Raw genomic sequence first — 21,778 nt, forward strand, 5'->3', positions numbered from 1 at the left:
GCTGTGGTTGTCAGGTCAGGAATTCTGCTTTCTCACTGCGCGTCATGCTCTTATATAAATTCTTGGTTGGTAAGACAAGAACGGGAATTGTGGACTGAAGAAAACAACATATCTTACAAAGAGCTTGTTGTAGGCGTCTCGGGTTTTGTCAGTTCAACATTGGAATATGAGTGAACTTCATAGTTAGCCTCTCAAATGAACTCATGGCCATACCTTAGCTTAGACCTTTTAGTTAAAATTAAATTACCTTTGTTTATCCTATGATTAGAAATTACATTTCGAGCGATCAACATGGTTTCATGCGCTCTAGATCCACAGCAACGAATCTTATTTGTTTCACGGAATTTGCAAGTCGAGTACGAGATGATCAAGGACAAGTTGATGTAATATACACAGACTTCCGCAAAGCTTTCGATACTATCGATCACGACTTAATTATTAAAGAGATAAGAAATTTTGGATTCAGTGACTCTCTTAGCCTGCTCTTTACATCATACTTATCTAATCGTCTACAGTATGTATGCTATAATAATTTTAAATCCGAAGTCTTTATTGCATCCTCTGGGGTGCCTCAAGGATCTAACTTGGGACTCCTCTTGTTCCTTCTATTTATTAACGACATTACCAAGGTACTCTCCTGTAAGTGCCTATTATTTGCGGATGACTTAAAAATATTTCGGAAGATTGGCTCTGAGAGCCACTGTGTTCACCTGCAAGAACAATTAAATATTATTCATGATTGGTGTACTGATAATAGATTGGATCTAAATATTGGTAAATGCAAAATATTGTCTTATACTAGAAAGCATGTCATTCAGTATGATTATTGTATTGACTCTGTTCCTCTTAATCGTGTGACCGTTGCAAAAGATTTGGGAGTAGTGTTTGATCAACGGTTAAATTTTTCAAACCACATTCAAGCTATTTCTGCGTCAGCTATACAAACATTGGGTTTCATAATTCGTAATAGTAAACCGTTTAAAAATACTGATACGTTGTTGTCCTTGTATTGTGTTTTAATAAGGCCCAAATTGGAGTACTGTGATCTTATCTGGTATCCGATCTATAGGACCCACATTGTCTCAATTGAGAAAATTCAAAGAAGATTTATGAAGTACGTTTCGCTTAAGCAAGATGGTGTCTATCCGGCTAGAGGTTGTCCCTATGATGAACTGCTTAGTCGGTTTAATCTGCAATCATTGGAGAAAAGACGTATTTGCAATAGTCTTAAATTTACCCATGCTCTATTACATAACCGTATTGATTGTCCTGGCGTCCTGTCCTTATTTAACTTTCATGTTCCGCCTCGTACTAGTCGCTAGTTTTTCTTAATCCTTGCTGTTAAAATCGCCAGTGTGTTTGATGTCACAAAATTGTAATCAATACTACACACAATGTGATTTAAATATCTGCTCATTATCAGATGCAATTAATCTATTTCATTAATATGTACGCCTATACCTAAGAAAGAAATCTTTAATTGGTTTGTCATTTCGTAGATACTAATATATGTCTCCTTACATTTAAATATCTCTTTATTTTTTTTTTTTTGATAATCAATGTATAGTACCTATATTATGTTTATTTTTCAATCATCCCATATTTAATTTCTGTAATTGTTCTGTAATTGGATGTATAAACATCTGTTGGACAATAAATCATCATTATCATTATTATAACTCTACACATTTGCAGGTTGAGCTGGAACTATTGCTACTACTTCAAAGGTATACTTTACAAAGAAAGGGGAGATCAAATAACACTTTAATATATTTCAAGGATCACATCATTATTGCACCACTACCACAGGTTTTTGTGGCTCCTCTGTGGTCAATTTGTATGTCAGTGTTATTGCAATTGGTTAGACCACCAACAATACACACTGCTACATGTTCTCCTTGAGTGAAACCAACGATGTATCTATCCTTCTCAGTTTTGCATATTCTCTTTATTTATTGTTAAACACAATAGACCATGTATAATGATCAAGGTCTAATTATGTAAACAAATTTATCGAAAAGCTGTACAATATTTTACTGGAGATGCACAAATGCCTATTTCTTTTACCATTGAGTAAATTACTTATTCAACGCATTTACTACATTTTTCTAAAATGACACCTTCTGTAAATTACCTGGTTTTCAGGTAATTAGTGGACTAGATTAGCATTGTGTGTTATAACATTTTTTAATTACCCCTTTATTTCTTGTGATTTGTTTTGTTCTAATCATTTTTATAGTTATTAGGTACACATGTGCATGAATGAATTCACTTAGATATGGTAGATCCTAAAAAAACCGGCACTTCGAACACCTAAAATAAATATTTCTTTACTGTTTTCATAAAAATGGTAGCTGACATTTAAAATTCTGTTACAATGATTAAAAGTATAACATTTATACTGATTCTAAATAAATCCTTATCTTTTCAAAAATTAATAACAATTGTACATTTAGCGTATTACTTATTTATATCTATGCACGACCCATGGAGAATTTTTCCGAACATCGTTTGTGCGGTAAGATGACTTCACTTTTTTGCCCTGAATTCAATGGTAAATATAAAATTTCCCTACTTGATCGTCCTATTTTTTGAGGGAAAAATATTCCTGTTGATAAAGTTGATATCAGTCCATATTGAAAAAAGAAGTAGGTAGTAGTACAAAATTTACCGGTTTCTGTCGCTACATAGTATTGGAAATTTGAAAAAAATTCGCAAAGTTGATGTGAAGTTTGTGGGACTCCATCAAAAGGTATTCTGAAACGGAAAGATAAATGGTCGAATTTTTTTAAAAGTGCAAGAATTTTTTATATCCACCACTTTCACTAACTTGACTTTACATGAGCAAAACAGTGACACTTGGTTTTAAATAAAATTGTCAGTGTCGGCTATTAGTTATCGTATCCCGCTTAGGAATTTAACAAAAAAGGGGAATTGTATTTATATAGGTAGCGTTTCTTTTTTTATATAACATACCACGACGTTTCCTATGTTTATGTTCCGCTAATAAGTGAAAAAATGCCTATGTCTCATTTGTTATCTATTGGGCGCAACTTTATGGAAAGCAAAGGGCATGTGCATCTTTTGATTTTGGTCGCATTTCTCGAAATAGATAATTTTCACGAAGACTTACTCTTAGTCCAGAATGCAGATAATTTTGACCTGCAAAAGGTGGTGTAAAAGATTTTATTGTTTTAAATGGTCCATTTGGGTCCAAATAACATGTATTTGAAGAGTGCGCACAAATTTTTTTCAGCACAACTTTTGGCAGCCAAAAAACCTCAAAATTTTTGTCAATTTTTTAGTTTTTCGCTTAAATTTCGAAAACGGTCCATATATTTTATGAATAACACTTCTTTAGTAAATTAAATAAAACAAAATTATGCGTCGATCAAAAAAAACAAACAAAATCGGTCCAATAGAAAAATTTTTACAAGCGATCAAAGAACGCCCATTTTTTCCAACGAATTTCAAAAATTGGTCCAATTTTAAATTGTTGGTACTTTTTGAACTCTCTGCTTGATGTTCTACAATCTTTAGGGTGGGGGTAGTGGATTTTATCGTTCCTTTAGGCTTTAGGAGCCACAACGCATTAAATAAAGGTTAACTCAGTTCTTTAGAAAAGTTGGAAAAAATGGGCGTTTTTTGATCGCTTGTAAAAAATTTTCTATTGGGCCGATTTTGTTTGTTTTTTTTTATCCACGCAGAATTTTGTTTTCTTTAATTTACTAAAGAAGTGTTATTCATAAAATATGGATCGTTGTCGAGTTTTAAGCGAAAAACTGAAAAAAGTCCGAACGTTTTGAGGTTTTTTGGCTGCCAAAAGTTGTGCCGGGAAAAAATTGGTGTGCACTCTTCAAATACGTGTTATTTGGACCCAAATGGACCATTTAAAACGTTAAAATCGTTTACACCACATTTTGCATGAATCGACCCTCCTGACTGCTCCGCATACTGGACTATCTGAGGAAACTGATAATTTTAGATGGGAAATATAGACAAACGTGTAATTTAGTCATATTTGATTTGATCTAACTAAACAAAGTGCTACGCTTCTGGTAGTTTGAAAGCATTGTTATAAAACAGAGTTCATATTCAGCACTACTTATGATATTATAATATGTGAAGTACCTATAGTATTGTACGTACCCCCCGCGGCCCGCCCCGTCAAAGGGAAATATTACTACAGCCTCATTATAGAGTTTTCTTTTATTTCTTGAAGCATCCTGATGGAATGCAAAAGGTTTGAGGCTCGGTTTTAGAAAAAAAAATTATTTCCATTGTACCTATAATAGGATATCCATTTTTCGTCTTGGGAATATGTGACATTATGATTTACAAATCTAATCTAATCCAATCATTAGGAACGGCGTAACAATGTGTAGGGTAATGCCAGGTAGTTTCTTTTGTTTTCCCTTTCAAGTAATACTTTACAAGTGGAAAAAAGGTTAATAATCATGTCATCAGACGCTAGTAGTGAAAAAAATGGTATAATGAGCTGTCGCCTCGGGCGTTATAAGTGCAATTTGAGTTGCCTATCCTTACGTTAGCGTTTTGATTTTTTTCTGAAGATCGCGAAACATATTTTTTTAAATATATGCCTTATCATAATAGATGGAAATAATATCTTTAAGTACCGCCGAAATAAATCCGTAAGGATTTCCAAATTGGTGCTGTACGTTTTTCTACCCTCATTACAACGCTGTTATCTACAAAAAACGATTTTTCTGTTCATCGATCTTCCTAAAAAAGTAAGACCGATATTAAATTTTTTTAAATACCGCCGTTCTTTTCATCATTGCAAAGAATATCCACTATCGAGAATTTATTTAGACTTCAACTGCAAAAGCATTTCATAAGAAAGTATTTTTCCAATATGGCGGATGGACCACAGTCTTTTAACCTTTGTTTATTCATATAAACAAAGCTTTAACTCTCATTGTTAAAGGCGCTCAGTTTCTTTCATTACACAGAATATTTGTTGTGGGGAGTAGAACTACTACTAGCTGTTGTTAGAACTTGGTAAAGAATCAAATAAAGGTTGAAAAATAAAGAACACAACTTACACTTACAGTAAATAAACTATGTATTTCATAAAATTAACAATTCATTATTCAAGCATTATCTCTGCATGCCCTTCTGATGATAGCTAGATACATATTTTCCAAAGAATGAGCTACAGTGCAAATGAATCTTGCTTCACGACGTGTAAATTACAAAACCAACACACAACTTAACATTTAGAAAGAATATATACATCTTAAGATGACTAATCACTATGAATAAACATAAGCGATGCTCGAATTGTGGACAACTTGGCTCTTCGCAAAAAGCTAGCAATGAGTAAATATTCAGGATAAGTACGCCTACCACCTTTGCCATTGTGTCCACTTGGTAAATTGGAAAGCCTGCCCTCACATAACACCTTTGTTGTAAGACATAACAGCCACTGCAGAATCTATAAAAGAACAATGCAAGTAACTCTTCTTCAGATTACATTAATTACCTCTGAGCTTGTTGGAAGTTTCTTGTTATTTAACCAAGCACTTGGAGCCCATAAAAATAACTGCATAACATTTGCTGCCACTTCCGGATTTAAACGCTACAACACTTTCTAAGTAGGTATTAGGTAAGTTTAAATGAGTACGGTTTACCTTTCTGGGATTGCGCTTCAGAACATTTTTCACAAGCATCTTCACAATTGGAGGCACACAATCAGGTAATGCAGGCAACTTATGCTCCTGGTAATCGCTACTCCTCAATCGTTTGCCATAAAACGGATTACTGCCATCAAATATTTCATAAGCAATCGTACCAGCAGTCCACAAGTCGGACTTGGAATAATTCAAAACTGAAAACGTTCCCGGTTTTTGAGTTATAATCTCCGGTGCCATTAACGCGGTGTTCCCCCCTAAAAGACAGCCACATTATAGTAACTGGGAATGGAAGTAATCACTTTACCTTTATCAATATCGTAGACCGGATAAGGTAACGTTAGACCATAATTTTGATCAGCAAGGCAACAACCGAAATCCGTAATGACTAAAATTGGGGCACTTTCTTCAGATGTGTCCAGTAAGAGATTGTCGGACTTCAGATCTCGGTGAGCTACCCCGTGCAAATTTAGGTGGACAATTCCTTCCAGTAATTGAGTGAAAAGCAATATCTTACTTCGCAGGGAGATCTCGTTTCCCTTGCAGTGCTCTTGTAAAGTACAGTTGTATCTTGAAAATTATTGCATATTAATTTGTAGAAAGGTAATGGTGAATTTATAACTATGATAGCATAAGTGAGGACAATCCGAAAGGAAAGCACCTTGAAATTAAAATATACAGGGTGTCCCATTTTCGAGACTTTTATAGGGTATCTCTGTAACTGTTAGTGCTATCAAAAAAGTCATGTAGGCATATTTTTAGGTCAACTTCGCTCGCTTAAGAGATATGAGGAAAAATCAAAAAATTGTCAATTTTAGAATGACATATTTCTTAAAAGATATACCTACAAAAATTGTTTATTAAAAAAATTTCTTTATGATTGTTGAATAATCTGCCACGTCAAAGTTGCATTTTTAAATGGAACACTGTATATTTTATTCTAAAAATATAGCATTTTAAATTCCCTTTTCAAAAATAGATCACCAAAAAATTTTTTTAATTCAATATTGGTTAATAAGAACCAAAAAAGACTATGTCAAAGTTCATAAACTCAAAAATCTTTTTGAATTTTTTATCATCCGACTCTATTTTAAATGTTTGAAATATTTTTTTAAATATTTTAAAATCTTTTTTGAATTTTTCGAACTACTTGAATATCATCCCGTGTTATATTTGTGGAAAGAAATGCCTCTGAGGTGTGCGATCTCTACACTTGGACTTTGTAGAAGGCCGAGTTTTTTTTATTTCATAGGATGGGCGAAAATGGTATATTTTTAGATTTGTTTTCGCCCATCCTATTAAATAAAAAAAACTCGGCCTTCTACAAAGTCCAAGTGTAGAGATCGCACACCTCAGAGGCACGAACAGAACAGAGCCCAAGTATAAACTGTATTTTAAAAATACACATCACCCTGTAGTTAGAAGGTTATGCTCTTTTAGTAGTTAATTAAACAGTTGAGATTTACTGTAAGGACAGGTCTGTCTTGTCTCATAGATAACCTATGCCAATACTTCAATTTGTTTCCATGTCAGATGAGTCAGTCAGATAAGTTTAATTAAGACAAGAAAAACCAACCCTAAAACTACTGTGGACATCAGTCAGGTTCAAAAGTAATATTTATGGTACCTCAACAGCTAACAAACATACCAGATTTCTGACGACTTTTCAACCTCAATTTCTAATTAGGAGAGCCCAAATTTAAAAACAAAATAACTATATCGGGTTATTCAAGACCACACCTGTTTTCACATTGGATTCAAATTGCATTGCATTTTATAAATACTTACCTTTTCATAACTAAAAATAATGACATATTCCTGCCTTCACCTTCAGAAAAAAGACGAGATGGTAATGCAGCCGGATATAAGCCCCTGCTGCCTACAAGATCAGGTACATAATCAGTAAACACAGAGAACATGGTAACTATGTTTGGATGCAAGGGGAGAGGAATTCTTGCATTCAACAACCTGAAATTTAACTTTTGTTATGTGCTCATTGCTTTTTGTTTATCGTACTCAGTTTCCCACATGTTAACGGCGCTTATATTATTTGTGTACTGCCGTGCCGGAAGAGTTTCCTTATGCATTGCTTGAAGAATTGCCATTGCATTAGATTGTATATCATAATTAAACATCATTTTAACTGCCAGTGGGTATTTGATTCCAACAGCATCACCTTGTGCACATTCCAATGGGGATGATTTTAATCCTGCTTCGTACACGACCGCATTTGCACCTTTAGCAATGGGTTGGCCAAAATCCAAGTTGTTAACTGTAATGGACTCGGTTTCAAATTTGGTATCGTAAATATCTGCAGTTTTATCAACGGTCCACTTGAATTTCGAAATCGCCTCCTACAAATTCTCAAGAGATTTTGTAAACTAACATCTATCGTACATACTCGAATCTCCCAACAGATTCCTTCGAGTTCATCTTCCTTGGTGATTATACCTGTACCCGATGCCAAACTTACTCCAACAAAAGCTAGAAATGGTGCAGAATTGCCGAACAAAATTCTTAAAGTAGTACGTTAAAATAGTGTGCACGGGTTGTAATTAACACTTACCCTCGTGCTGCCTTCTTTCTTAATTCAGAAGCCAAAGTGCTTGTAACACGATTAAGTACATTATCAACGAAAATTCGCCGAGCGTGAATACTAAATTGTAAACCAACATTTCGTAATGCGAAATTACGAGGAACAACTGCAGTATTCGATAGCTGACCCCTTGTCGCTTGTGATACATTGATTTTATCCCCAATATTTCTCGAATTTTGATTGTAGTCTCTACAAATGTTCCGAACAACAGTTTGACCATGCCGAAACAGTCGGCTGCTAATTGCTCGAATAGACATTTTCCCTTCTTACTAGTACCGCCGAGACCCCCCGTGGGGTTGCAAAAACGATAAAACCTACCTTCTAATTAAAAAATAAATCAATTACGTCTCAATTTGATTTATACATACAGCTGATCCAATTGGGATTGCCAACAGACAGGTGCAAAATTCCCCCAACTTGCAGATGTGTTCCACACTGACTCCCTGTACTGCGCAAACGCAAGCGCGCTAAAATTTGAATTTGTGTACAGCTGTCAAGTGTAAATAATAAATAAAAATAACTCAGAGTAAGAAACGTTATAATTGTAGATAATTTTTAGCTTACCTGCTTACCTATTATATGTAGTAGGTATATGAAAATGCCATATTATCAAGATGAATTTTGTTGTTATCTACATTTGGAGTGCATGGTCATAGAATATGCCAAAGGCGATATTAGGAAACTGCTTCGGTAAGTACTGTAATAGTTAATTAGAAAGAGTTAATGACATTTACTTACAGCAATAAGTTACAGACCAACATTGACCTATGGTAAAGAGAGAGTCCGGTGCTGAACGAATCACAAAAAACCAGACTACAAGGATCATGACTGATAGCTAGAGTTTGCTTTCAAGTTGGCGCTATAATGTATTTAACTGGAATTCACAGTAGTGACCGAAGGCTTTAATTCGAGAAGAAGAACATATTCTTTCCGAAAATACAGCGACATTTGGTTTGTAATATGGAAGTCAGCAGGAACTGGTATTATAAACAAAACAAACGGTGGCCCGTTAAAGCAAATTCAAATTTTAGCGCGCTTACGTTTGCGCAGTACAGGGAGTCAGTGTGGAACACATCTGCAAGTCCCCAGCATAAGAAATGATACGAGGATTGTTGTGAAAATTCTTAGTAAAAAGGAACAACGACCATTAAATATACAGGCGCAGACAAGAAACATATTATCCCTTTCATAACCTACCCCAACATTTAATAACCGCGAACATTAATTTACATTTGAACAGATTTATAAACCTTTATAAATGTAAGGAATATGAACTGTAATTTTGGTACCAAAGCGATTACGCGTGGTTACTTTCATTTAAAATTTCACTTCATTTTGAAATTTATTGTACCAAAAAATGTTGTGAAGTATATTTCTTACAAAAACACCGGGAAATATTAAATATTTTGGTGACATACCTCTGTGGTTAGGCGACACACCTTACACTATAATGAAACCGAAACACGGAAACAAAAGTCTTTGACTTTGACTGTTGTGCGCAACTGCCGGAATAGGAGTTTTTGGGGAAAGAAACTTGACAGAAAGTTGACGTGGATTACTGTTTTTCGTTTGCTCAAGTAATTATTATGAGAGAGGAGATTATCTAGTATGATGTTGCCCTGTAGGGTTTCTACTTCTACGGAGAAATACAGTTCCTATTCTTCGCCGGAACGACTCCTTTCTTAACTTCGTTCCGGCTGCCGTACGGTGCGTAAGCAATATGAGAAGAGTGGCCGTAGTGTAGTGTAGTAGACCTTTTGCAGGGGCACCTCTAAAAAGCATTATGCGGGTCACCGTATAATTGAGAAAACTGTGCTATCAAAGAGTAATTATAGTTACTCTTTGGTACTATCATTGTCTCTACCAATAATTCTACGTCGATCAAAATGAAATTGCTTCTTGCATCGGCGACAGCGATTAAAATTATAGGATGAAAACGTAAAACACATTTCGTCGTTCATTCATCGTTCTTCTTCTTTGTAACCGACGTAAAATTATGCCTACGTCCATCCTGACACAAATTCTTCACAAAACTGACGCGACGTACATATTTAGTGCGAAAGCTCTCGCCATGTTAAACCGCGCGGCCTGTACCTTATAGCGGAAGGAAAAAAAAACTAAATCTCCGACAGTATAATTGTTATTTTAAAGGGAGTCCTTCTGGTTTCTACATCTTCACAAAGCTCTTAGATAAATTGGAAGAAAAGGTGAGCTAGGTACTGGACATCTCGTACCATAATAAATTAATTAGAGAACTGTTGTGAATAACTGAGAAAGAGCAGTTTTCCTGCACGCGACTGGACTAATGTGTGCGAAGATAGTGTTGTCATATTGTCAAACCCTTCAGTACGGCTTGTATTTTATGAGCATTGGGAAATCTCAATAATTGACATCTCGTTATATGAATGTAGCCATAGGAAACTATTACAATTACAACACTAGTTGGATGCGGCCATGGCTCATGTCTACTGTTGACTTCTATGGCTAGTAGGGTACATTAATTTATAAATGTTTGACAAACACTCGTAATGATAGTACGTTTTATTAACCTATGAATGATTAATAATAGAAATGGTGATAAATAATAACATTGAAAAATTAGCCGAAGATTTAGAAAAACAGGAGTTAGAAGTAAGTTCCCAACAAATTGTTAGGTTAGATTTTATGTTGTATTCTGCAGGCGCCTAATGGTATTCCACTACCTCAAATTTATGCACAATTATTAGCTATTTATTTATATCAGAATGATCTGTAAGTATCTATAAGAATACTGGCCAATAGTCTTGATACACATTTTGCAGATGCAATGCGAAGTATTTATGGAAACGTATACCTGTAAATGTGAAGTCCTCGAATCCAGAGTTAGGTAATATATGGACAGTAGGACAACATATGTGGAAAAGAGATTTTCCTGCTATTTATAAGGCTCTTAATGCTGTGACGTGGAGCGACTCTGTAGCGGAAATTATGAAAATATTACATGGTAAAGCGCCCTGTTTTTGATTGTAAGGTAATTTTGCTTTCAGTAGAAAAGGTACGCAGTAGAGCCATTGACCTGATTGAACAAGCTTATTCGTCGATCTCTCTTGACATGGTTGCTGCAATGACCGGATTATCGCAAGATGTTGCGGGAGCAGCTTGTGTCGAACGTGGTTGGTCTGTTGAAATGGATACTCACATAATTCATCCTGTAAGGTCGAATCTGCAATCATCTGGAGACACCTCTAGTGAAGATCAGCTTTATAAGCTTACCGAATTTGTATCGTTTTTAGAAAACTGAATAAATTTTCATTGCACTATTTACTACTGATCCAAATTCATGCTCTGCTATTAATTATGCCCCTTAAAATAAAGTAGATAATGTACAAAACATGGACACATAATATACAGTGTGTTTAAGTAATCTTGACACTTCTAATTTATTGAAAATATGAAACTTGTTAAATATAAAATAAGAAGGAATGTAATTATACAGGGTGTCCACGACGAATGCCGGGTTTATTTTAAAAAGGGCACATGAATATTTTGAAAGTTTGCTAGTATAGGTACTAATTGTCAATAAAATATGAATATGGTATGGCACTTCTGGCTATACTGGAAGTTGATGCTCCCTTGAATACCATTTTATGTCAAAAACCACGTTTACGCTCAAATCATGTGACAATTTTTTTTCAATGAGGTTGGTTTGGGGCTGGTTTCCGTTTAGAAGAGGTTTCCGCTTTGGTTGACTCTGTTGATGTTTTAATTGTAAATAAATACAGGGAGTTCAAAAACTAACATTAAAAATTGAATCATACTACGTCTTTCTATCTCTGCTAGTTTCTGGGATCTCTGCTTATGGGGGGGGGGGGGTCGAACTTATCTTCGCATCCTGGACATAATGGAAAAGGTCCCATGCTCCTACCTGCCACCGTTCCCAAGTGCCAGGGCGTGAACCAAAATAAATTGGTACCCGATTACATTTTCAATGGGGCCCTAATATTTTAGTGGTTTTTATATAAACACTGACAGATCCCGCGAAATTTGGACCGCCATTGGGAAATCTCGTTTTCTTTATTGTAGTATGGAACATACCTACCTACGTTCGGTTTTGGCGGATGCGCCGCTTCACCATGCACACCCGGTGAACTATAGTCACCTAAAGGCATCAAATATAGGTACTTAATTACGACCTATTCTCATACTTGTCATAAAAATCGCGGGTACCAAACCAATAAAAGTACCGACCTTCTTAGGGTGGATAGGGGAACGGGAAATAGAAGATAAAAATTAGTTAAGTCGCGAAACAAATCAATACCTATACACATAATTTCAGTTGCAGAAGCAAGTCGGCGAACAGCTGCATCTGCATACTGCAATAAATCTATATCTACCTACTTATTTAGTGAAAAATACATATGCAATTAAGTACCTACGTATCCTTAGAGCCTAGGTAGAAGCTTAGACCCCCACTTTAGTATTCCTACATAGGTATTGCATGCATACCGCCAGCTTGCTGGATCCTTAGAGAAATAGTCTAAGGCTGGATCACTCCACCATATTGATGTAGGTACCTACTTCGTTTACAATGGTGCAGGTTTGTCTTGGTTGAATTTCCCACCATTATGAATGTTTTATTTTAGTAAAGCATGTGGTGACTTTCCACGCTTATTTAAATGTAGGTACTTCGTTATCTCTATTAGAAAGAATCGAACTGTAGGTTGTACTAAGGGCAGGTATACCTACTTACGATTATGTGTAATTTATGAAACGATACAGTAGTTTACTGTACAAAAAGTAGGTAATCATTAAAATTACACGAGGGTGTAAAATCGTCAAAGATAAAATATTAACATCGAAATTTTGAATCTAATTACATTCAATTAACAAATTAACTTGTATGGACAGTTTCCAGTCCTCTTTGAATAAGCAAACGTTAAAATTTATCTATAAGAGATTGGTGTTTGATGATAGGTAGGTATGTACATACTTATATCGCATTCTCATAAATTATAAAATCAATGAATGCACGCAGAATGAAACTTTTTTAAACTTCCGTATCCTTCCTCTAGGAAAAAAAACAAATTTTTGCACTCCTTCCTTCTAAATCGCGTTTTCCCAATAAAGCACGAACGTCGGGAACGTCAATTTTACAATTGACAATCTACTTTCGCGCACTAGTGTCTAAAAATTCAACGAAAGTATCTATTTAGTGCGGATCATAAACTAAAAAGTAGTATGGTGGAAGAGTAAAAATGAAAATATAAATACACTTTACATCATTCCCTGTAGTACACGGGCAAAAATAAGCTTAAAAAACCAGAAGTTTTGAACATTAAATTGACATTTTAAATTTCTAGATTTCTACTTTATCGGCATAAAGGACTTGATTTTTTCAAAAGAATTATAATGTCGCAAAAATCTCGCGAAAAGGATTTGAATTTATATAAATTCGATTTAATTAATCCGTGCAAAAAATAGAATACATTTTACGTACGTGAACAGTGTTTGCTTGATTCGCGCGACATGCGTCGCTCGTGCGCGTTGCGCACTCGCGCCGTCAAACTTCGCGCTCATCTGCAAAATAACTGTTCCCGCACTAATAATGTAAATAACTATTTCGTAATTCATGAAATATGACTAAATAAGAAGGTAGAAAAAAAACACTGTCTAGCCGATAATTATTTAATTGGTCTAGGAATCAAATAATCCGACTAATATCGATTGTTCACACGTTATTATTTTAAAGCTAGGTATAGGTACTATTTCAAGGTTAAAAAAATGATGACGAATACGCAAATCGTGTTATCAAACATTGAACTTTCGAGTATTGTCAACGTCCACCGAGATGCTGGATCAAATTAAAAATTGATAGTAATAGTAGGGGAGCTAACACGAAATCCACTGAACGAGAATGATCAAAATTTTAACCGATGGTGTTCCATTTTGCCCTATCAGAGTATGCTAAAATCGATCGTCTGCCGCCTCAGGTCATGAATGAAGCTGATTTTTTTTACAGATTGATGATAGGTACTACTAATGACATAACGGTGTTTCGTTTTTAAATTTTTTCTCTAATTACAAGATTATCTTATTATCTTAACATTATAAGATATCTTATAATTAGAGAAAAAATTTAAAATAGAAACACTCTCATATGTCATTGGCTGTACCCATCATTAGTCTGTAAAAAAAATCAGCTTCATTCTTCCAACGGTAACCTAGTTATATCCGTAGAAAGTTCGTGAAAAACCGACTAAGAATTGTTTTTTTACGGAGTTATCAAATGCGCGCGATTTTTTTCAATATTTTTTTAAGAGCTATTATCAACGTTTTCATTTGGTGTATAACTTATTTTTTCGAAAAACAACCTTTCAGAATTGGTACCGCAAGAAGTACCCGCAGCGCCTTAAGTCATATGACCTGAGGCGGCAGACGATCGATTTTAGCATACTCTGATAGGGCAAAATGGAACTCCATCGGTTAAAATTTTGATCATTCTCGTTCAGTGGATTTCGTGCTAGCTCCCCTACTATAAATGGAAACTTGCAATCAGAGCTTTCTAATGAATCGATGTTTTACGGATTGAAGTCAACAAATATGGATACCTACTACCTGTATTCTTTTAATGTTCAAGAAAAAGAACAATATTATTATGTTTGTGCAAGTACGTACCTATTGTCGGAAAAAAAACGCTAAAATTGCTGGCCCGTCCAAATTTGGATATTTTTTATCTCTATTGTGGGAACCCTCTCTTGTGGAGGTCCTGACCGGGGCGCGTAAATACCTACATTATTTACCACGGTACAGACGACTTGGTCTCTGTACCGCAGTATACAATGTTCCTGAAATTACGCACAAATCCATGGTATACACAAATCTCATCTAAGTACATTGTTTACTCTGCTGCAGGCGAATAGTCAGTGGTGTGATGAATGGATGGAGAAATTTAGTACGTCTACTGCTTCTGCTTCTAACTGGATTGTAAGATACATATACAGGGTGGTGACTTGCGTAACGCATCATAGGGATTTTAATGTATAATTCATAACAGGCGATTATTGGCTCCCCAAATTATTTTAGAGCAAAAATGTATTAGTTTTTTGTAGAAAAAAATTTTTTACGCCAAACCGCCGTAGGTATTAGTTTTCAATTTTTTTCATATAAAGACGGAAAATTGGGAAAATAAAACCCGCATCTTTTTCAATAATCTGCGATGCCATGGAATTTTCTAAAACAAAAAGATATCCAGTTATCAATTATAGTAGCAGTTCGAAATGTATTTTATGATCGACTTGGTTACTGTCTTGCAGTTAATGGTGACTTATTCGAACGTTTATTGTAAATTGTTATATTAGAAAACCGTTTTTAGTAATTTGGCCTTTCTTTATGTTGAATTCGCTGTTTTAAATATAATACTTTTTGATAGAATTTGATTTGTTTTATAGCAAACATTCCACATGACGGATATTGGCGTAGTTTTTGTATTATAAAATTCCATGGCATCACAGATTATTGAAAAAGGTAGGGGTTTTATTTTTCCAATTTTCCGTCTTTATTATGCAAAAAATTGAAAACTAATACGGTTGATTGACGTAAAAAATTGTTTTGTACAAAAAACCTTAATACATTTTTGCTCTAAAATAATTTGGGGAGCCAATAATTGCATGTTATGAATTTTACATTGAAATCCCTATGATGCGCTAGCCAAGTCACCACCCTGTATACCCTTCTGCCAAGAAGAAGTGCTTGTTTTTGCAATGGATAGGTATGTACTACTGTAGTAGATTTAGAAAAGTTTTAACTGCGTGTCAGTGATATAACATAAAAGGAGGAAGGTACTAAAAAAGTCACTGCCAATGGCATCCACACTTTAGCAACCAGTTTTACTGAAAAAAACACTCATCCCAATTCTCTATCATAAAAAACAGTATAATAATCGAATTCCTTACCCTCAAAAATATAGGACACGATTTAGATTTATCATATAATTTTGCAATGTGCCTACCGCAGTTATAAAGTATTTCTAGGTACCTATAATAGCAATTTTATATGTTATGCTGTAGCATTGAATAAAAATAGTGTTATTATTCAATGGCTGTAGTAAGAAGCGGATATGAAATCGCCGACATTTTGATTAGGTACATTATATTTACTATACGATACAGATAGTGTCATCGTCTGCAGCACAGTAAACAATGTAGATGAGATTTGTGCGTAATTACAGGAACATTGTATACTGCGGTACAGAGACTAAGCTGTCTGTACTCTGTACCATGGTAAACAATGTATTTACGCGACCGGGGAAGTGCCTGCTCTTTTCCATACACGATCGGATTGCAGATATTGAAAAGGGCAGCAAAATCGTTCATAAATAAGAAATACATACCTATTATGGGTCTAAGGCCGCTACTGAAATTTTATAAGGAGTGCTCCACAATATGATAATCACCGCACAGTCGACCGTTTGTGCACGGCTCGAACCGGATTCAGAAACCCGACTTTTAATCCGGCACAAACGATCCTTGAACGCAATCGTTTGGTCAAGGTTTGACGTCGCTGTCTTGTTGTCGAGGTACATCACAAGGAACAGACGGATGGATGTACGGACCGAATTTGGATGGACGTTGGGGTCAACTTTATAGCATTGTATTTCTAAAACCTTGGGGGTGTGGCCAACTTACACCTTTTGGTAATTGTAAATAGTTAAGTTATGCCGACAGGTCATTCAGAAAAGTTGGGGAATGGTGGTCAAATTGGGCGTTGTAGTCATTATCAGAATTTGTTGTCTTTGGTCATTGTGATCTAGATCTATATCAAAATTAGACGAAAAAAACATCACAGCCGCCCACTGGCACAGCAGATCGTATAATATAAGAGTAGGTACCTTTGATCTCGTTTGAATATAAGTACAGTGCATTCTAGTCACTTCAATATCTCTTTTATTTGCATATTGAAACTTCCGGTTTAACCGGAAAGCGATGCAACTTTGGTTTTTCAAACGCAATGTCTACATTTTTAAGATATATGAAAAGAGTGAGTAATCAATGAGCTGTACGTACCACAACATACAATATGCATATGGTTTCATATTTACTTCTCTGCACCCATTCCATAACGTGTATAGGTACCTACAGTTTTCCCACGTTTGGTTTTATTTGCGTTAGGACATCTTTACCATCTTTGTTGCCATTCCATACATCACGCTCTTCTCTTTCAGAAGCTTTTTCGCATCTGTACCCTTGTTCATTTCCAGGGATCCCGACATGACCTGGTACCCGTAGGTACATGAAAAGTACCTATGTCCTGCTCGAGGATAGAATTCAAGTCAATACACATACTAGTCATTACGTCATCAGAATGTATTTGCGATACACTCTTTATAACTTTTTTGCGCGATCGGTCATTTCTGGCTATTTACCATGTGTGTTTCCATGACAGTACGTAGAATTTACCAGTTGCTATGATTACGACGACGCCAAAATTACTTACCGATCTAAAAACAGAACAGCAAAAATACTTACCGACGCCTTTTTAAAAATCAACAGTCTTACATTACATTTAATCTTTAATTATTGTTAGGTACATTAAACGTACAATTTGTGCTGTTGTTTCCTATAGAAAGACGCTCATAAAGTCATAAAGGAAGTGCAAAGCTAGCAACCTACATCAGACACATGTACAATTTTATGAAATTATTAATTTCAATTTTGACAAATAAACTGGTTACCTAGTGATGTACACCATACCACTTCGATCATTTCGATTTATTCTGCTCGTTAATTTCTTAGTGCATATTTATATTGGTTACATAATTTTAATTTCGATCGCGCAAAAAATTTTATAAGCACGTCGAACGATAAGGGTTACCGTTCTCAGACAATAATTGGAGTCGTCGCTTCGCTCCTCCTCCAAACAATTGTCTTCGAACGGTAAAAATCCCTTACCGTTCTCCATACTTAATATACTATTAGGCAATCGGAAATAATTAAGATTTAAAAATTTCCGAACCATCGAACAATAGGTACCTACTTAATCGCCTGCTAGACTGTTCTGCAAAATGTATGGAAGAGCTCTATTCATGTGATATATACCATCGCGCTCCCAGCACAGCACTCAGGTGCAGGAGACTAGGTACTTGCATATGGTTTGGTTCCTATAGGTAGGCATCATTGTCAATGGTTTCCTATTTACCATTTATGCCTTATCTACCAATTTCAAAATTGTAACCTACAGCGACCCAATCCGCGAAATTGCTGCCTGACGATCGGATATGTTGTGAGCATTTGAGTAGTGGTGAGTAATTTTTTGTTGTGCGAAAATCGAAATTGGAGAAATTAAGGAAATTATAAATGAGCATTTTAGTAAAAATCGCTCGTGCCGTGAAATTACGGAAACAAAAATTAGAGTGTTACGCAAATGCTAAATTCTAGTTTCTTCCGGTTTCCCTAATTGAAAAATAATAAATGAGGACATGAGCAGACGCAGCATTTTTCACTAAACCTATTTACAATTTTGATCTAAATTAATTAGGAGAGAAAACATTTCGATATAAAAAAATTAGCATTGAAACTGCTATAGTGCGTAAATCGTTTCTAATCCAAATCTCGTTTCAAGAAATGTGCCACTAGACAAACATTAGGTAACTGTAAAAGTTGTAATTTTACCCTAATTTATCGTAGGCGGCAGACCTACCTACTAACCTACCAATTATATTAGCCCTTTAATGGCTTTAATCACCTGATCAGTGATCTACTTACTTCAGATCGTAGTTTTTACTTTGGAGAAATAAGTTTATCAGTTTAGTTTATGCATAATTTGTACAATCTGTCAAGAGCGAAAGCAAGCGACATTAATAATGCATTTAAAAGTCGGATGTTAAGACAGTCAATTTCCTATCGATTCGATTTCATGTAAGTATTTATTTGAAAACTGAAAATGAAATACCTACATTTGGAAATACCATGAAGTGAGCGAACGCATGGGTGTCTAAATTCAATTCAAAATAGTAAAGTTCACGTGTGATTAATGCAAGCCGCAAGTAGATTGGTCACCTTTTGTTGTTTAGTCTAAACGGCAACGTCGTAGATTACGTAATTGTAGGTGTGGCTCTACGGCAGTTGACAGGCGTGTAAGAAGGATAGCGAAGGAAAGAAGGAGAGCATGGAGTGATCGTATTCGTTTCGTATGGTTGTAGTTTGGTTACTCAGTTGCTGTTCGTTTCGGTCGTTTGTGGCACGATGCAGGTGTTGATTTTTATTTCGAACGCTATTTTATACAAACTTTACATGCAAATAAAAATAATCAAATAAACAGAGTGTCATTTAAATTACTTAGCTGTGATCTCATAAGGGTTGTGATTAAATACGTGTAGAATTTAAATTAAAATGACTTTACCGTTGCCCATTTCGTGCTCTCAAAGAGTTAAAGATGTTCTTACAAATACAAGTATTGACCAACTAGAAATAAGTGCCAGTATGGCAACGAAAATACTAGCACCTGTTAAAACCGAACAGCAAATTTTAGAGAATTCCATGCTGGAGGACGATCCAAATGCAAACTGCAGTGTGGTAACCCAAGACCAAAAGGTGCGACCACGATGGGGTCCGCAGCATAAAGGTGCACAGGAGCTTGCTAACCTTTACACTACCGGTAAAGTATATTTTTATAATTTTGTCAATGAATGAACACCCAAAACAACTTTTGCTGAAAACTATATTTAACCCTTCGCGTTTTATGCCAATTGGATCACTAACAAATTCTCGTTACTGTATTTTGTGTCAATGCCACTGCACCAAATTTATGAATACTTCAATCACATTCACCGAATTCACCTGGTGCTTGACGGCCGACTGCGATGGTTAATCTGCGAGATAAAAAGTTGAAATATTTCTGATAACGACCGCTCCGATGGTAGATACATTCATTATTATTGGCAATTACGGGTGAACGTACAACACCGTTTCGGTTTTATAGGGTTGAAACAGTTGATGAAAATGATTAACTTTGTAAATACGGTTTTTCCCAAAGTGATTGTACAGTGTGTTATAAAAGTAAGGTTAGTAAGGCTGTAGGTACTGTACTTCGCCGGTATGCGTAACGAAAGAAACAGGAAATTTGCAAAAATTTGGTATCTACGTTCGTGACATAAGAAACATGACTTTAATTTTTCAGGTAAAATATGTGCCTATGAGAAGAGACGTATCTATACTGTCCTGTCGAGTGTACGGCCAAAGAAAAGGGTTGAAGTGTAATGAAATTTTTGAGAAGTAAGAGGTTTGAAGGCTGTGTGTAGGTACTTCCTGAAGTTTGTGTAAATAAAATCATGAAAATATTTCTTGATGTTATAAGAAATCGTCGAGATATAGAATGCAATATATAACTGGTTACAGTAAAACCGCTTCCTTCCTTGCGGCCATGCGTAACTGATACAAAGTTTTTATTTGTTAGTATATAAATGTCAATTAATTATTCAAAACTTTATCAATGAAATATCACTTTATCTTGTATAGGTTATTGTAAAATGTGCTCTAAGCTGGCACCGAGGCTGGTACACTCTAAAAGGCAAGGGAAATATCCGGAAGGCGGAAGGACTCTTCTATCTAGACTCACCTCCGATGAAGTGGGCACATGTAAAAGTTAAATGGTCCCCAGATGGTACCTACACCATGTATAATTTCAAATGTTTGGTAATTTATGGATAATCTAAAAAAATAAGAAAAATATGTACCTTTGGTGGATTAGCAAATGATTGTAACTATTTGAAAAATATATACAAGACGTTCCAAAATACCCGGGAAACCACCGTGATGATACTATTTGAAAAAATTGACTTAATGACGAGCTTAATGCTATAAACGAATTTATAATTTGGAATCAATGAACAACGATTATGGTCCGTTTATGGTCACCTACATTAAAAAGTAATATTAAAGACTATTTTTCCGATCTCGTTCCCGGCCCATCTTGTATAAATTACCGAAAGCAACATATGTCTAAGTAATACTGTACGAGTATATCGAAAAATAAAATAAATTTTGCATTCTCTACCCACCTTTGTATCAATAGCAGCAAAGTTAGACAAACCTCGCATTCCACAATGGGCGGATTCCGAGGCGGATTCCCTACGTTGTTGAAAGACCACGTCGCACTCACTAGTACCCATGATTACTATCGGGAATGTGAACCGTGTTCCCCTAGCATCGGACAAAAGAACCAAGCCGAAGAAAATTCCGACTCATTATCCGCAGAGCGTAAATATAGGTGGAAAATCGAGAGCAAGAAAGCCAACGTTGGAAAACGCTAAACACACACTTTACATCACATAATATACAAAAATTAACAATCCGAGGCAATATCCCTTGAATTTGAATAGTTTAAACATGACGTTAAACGAATACAAAATTTGATAAGTTTCAGACTTGCCAACTCAAACAGATTTAAGAGCAACTCCAACCTTGACTCCAACCCTTTCCCATTTGTGAAAAATAAGATTCCAAAGTCTCTTACATAAGTACATAAATGGACCTTCTCCAGTCCAGAAGGTATC

General features: G+C 35.5%; 2 protein-coding genes and 1 long non-coding RNA gene across 5 annotated transcripts; 1 reads left to right on the forward strand and 2 right to left on the reverse strand.

The window, feature by feature from the left end:
• Positions 1 to 5,087: 5,087 nt before the first annotated feature.
• Positions 5,088 to 8,703, reverse strand: LOC116171325 (serine/threonine-protein kinase PINK1, mitochondrial). 2 transcript variants are annotated; one of them, XM_031488098.1, is made up of 9 exons: positions 8,619 to 8,703; positions 8,221 to 8,571; positions 8,056 to 8,170; positions 7,671 to 8,008; positions 7,443 to 7,622; positions 5,962 to 6,224; positions 5,655 to 5,911; positions 5,507 to 5,602; positions 5,088 to 5,458 (listed from the first exon to the last, which is right to left on the reverse strand). In XM_031488098.1, exons 2-9 carry the CDS (start codon positions 8,505 to 8,507, stop codon positions 5,270 to 5,272), a joined length of 1,725 nt encoding a protein of 574 aa, XP_031343958.1. In that variant the 5' UTR covers positions 8,508 to 8,571; positions 8,619 to 8,703; the 3' UTR covers positions 5,088 to 5,269. The 2 variants fall into 2 exon arrangements, with proteins under 2 accessions (XP_031343958.1, XP_031343957.1); XM_031488097.1 differs by having other exon boundaries at positions 8,221 to 8,646.
• Positions 8,704 to 10,776: 2,073 nt separating this feature from the next.
• LOC116171841 lies at positions 10,777 to 11,610 on the reverse strand. The gene is made up of 2 exons (XR_004145536.1): positions 11,503 to 11,610; positions 10,777 to 11,462 (listed from the first exon to the last, which is right to left on the reverse strand). It is a non-coding gene; the product is annotated as an uncharacterized LOC116171841 (long non-coding RNA).
• Positions 11,611 to 19,050: 7,440 nt separating this feature from the next.
• LOC116171801 lies at positions 19,051 to 21,033 on the forward strand. 2 transcript variants are annotated; one of them, XM_031488799.1, is made up of 2 exons: positions 19,051 to 19,881; positions 20,742 to 21,033. In XM_031488799.1, exons 1-2 carry the CDS (start codon positions 19,617 to 19,619, stop codon positions 20,870 to 20,872), a joined length of 396 nt encoding a protein of 131 aa, XP_031344659.1. In that variant the 5' UTR covers positions 19,051 to 19,616; the 3' UTR covers positions 20,873 to 21,033. The 2 variants fall into 2 exon arrangements, with proteins under 2 accessions (XP_031344659.1, XP_031344660.1); XM_031488800.1 differs by lacking the exon at positions 20,742 to 21,033 and adding an exon at positions 20,404 to 20,513 and having other exon boundaries at positions 19,054 to 19,881.
• The last annotated feature ends 745 nt before the right edge of the window (positions 21,034 to 21,778 follow it).

The sequence above is a fragment of the Photinus pyralis genome, unplaced genomic scaffold (assembly GCF_008802855.1).
Source record: "Photinus pyralis isolate 1611_PpyrPB1 unplaced genomic scaffold, Ppyr1.3 Ppyr1.4_LG5, whole genome shotgun sequence".
In the NCBI taxonomy this organism is placed as follows: domain Eukaryota; kingdom Metazoa; phylum Arthropoda; class Insecta; order Coleoptera; family Lampyridae; genus Photinus; species Photinus pyralis.

Bases quoted from the DNA above. Each gene is read 5' to 3' on its own strand.
- LOC116171325 (XM_031488098.1), bottom strand. From the start codon at position 8,507: ATGTCTATTCGAGCAATTAGCAGCCGACTGTTTCGGCATGGTCAAACT. The intron at 8,009-8,055 runs GTATGTACGATA...GAGAATTTGTAG, and splicing joins GAATCTGTTGGGAGATTCGA to GAGGCGATTTCGAAATTCAA. The intron at 5,459-5,506 runs GTAATTAATGTA...GTTCTTTTATAG, and splicing joins AACTTCCAACAAGCTCAGAG to ATTCTGCAGTGGCTGTTATG.
- LOC116171801 (XM_031488799.1), top strand. From the start codon at position 19,617: ATGACTTTACCGTTGCCCATTTCGTGCTCTCAAAGAGTTAAAGATGTT. The intron at 19,882-20,741 runs GTAAAGTATATT...TATCTTGTATAG, and splicing joins TGCTAACCTTTACACTACCG to GTTATTGTAAAATGTGCTCT.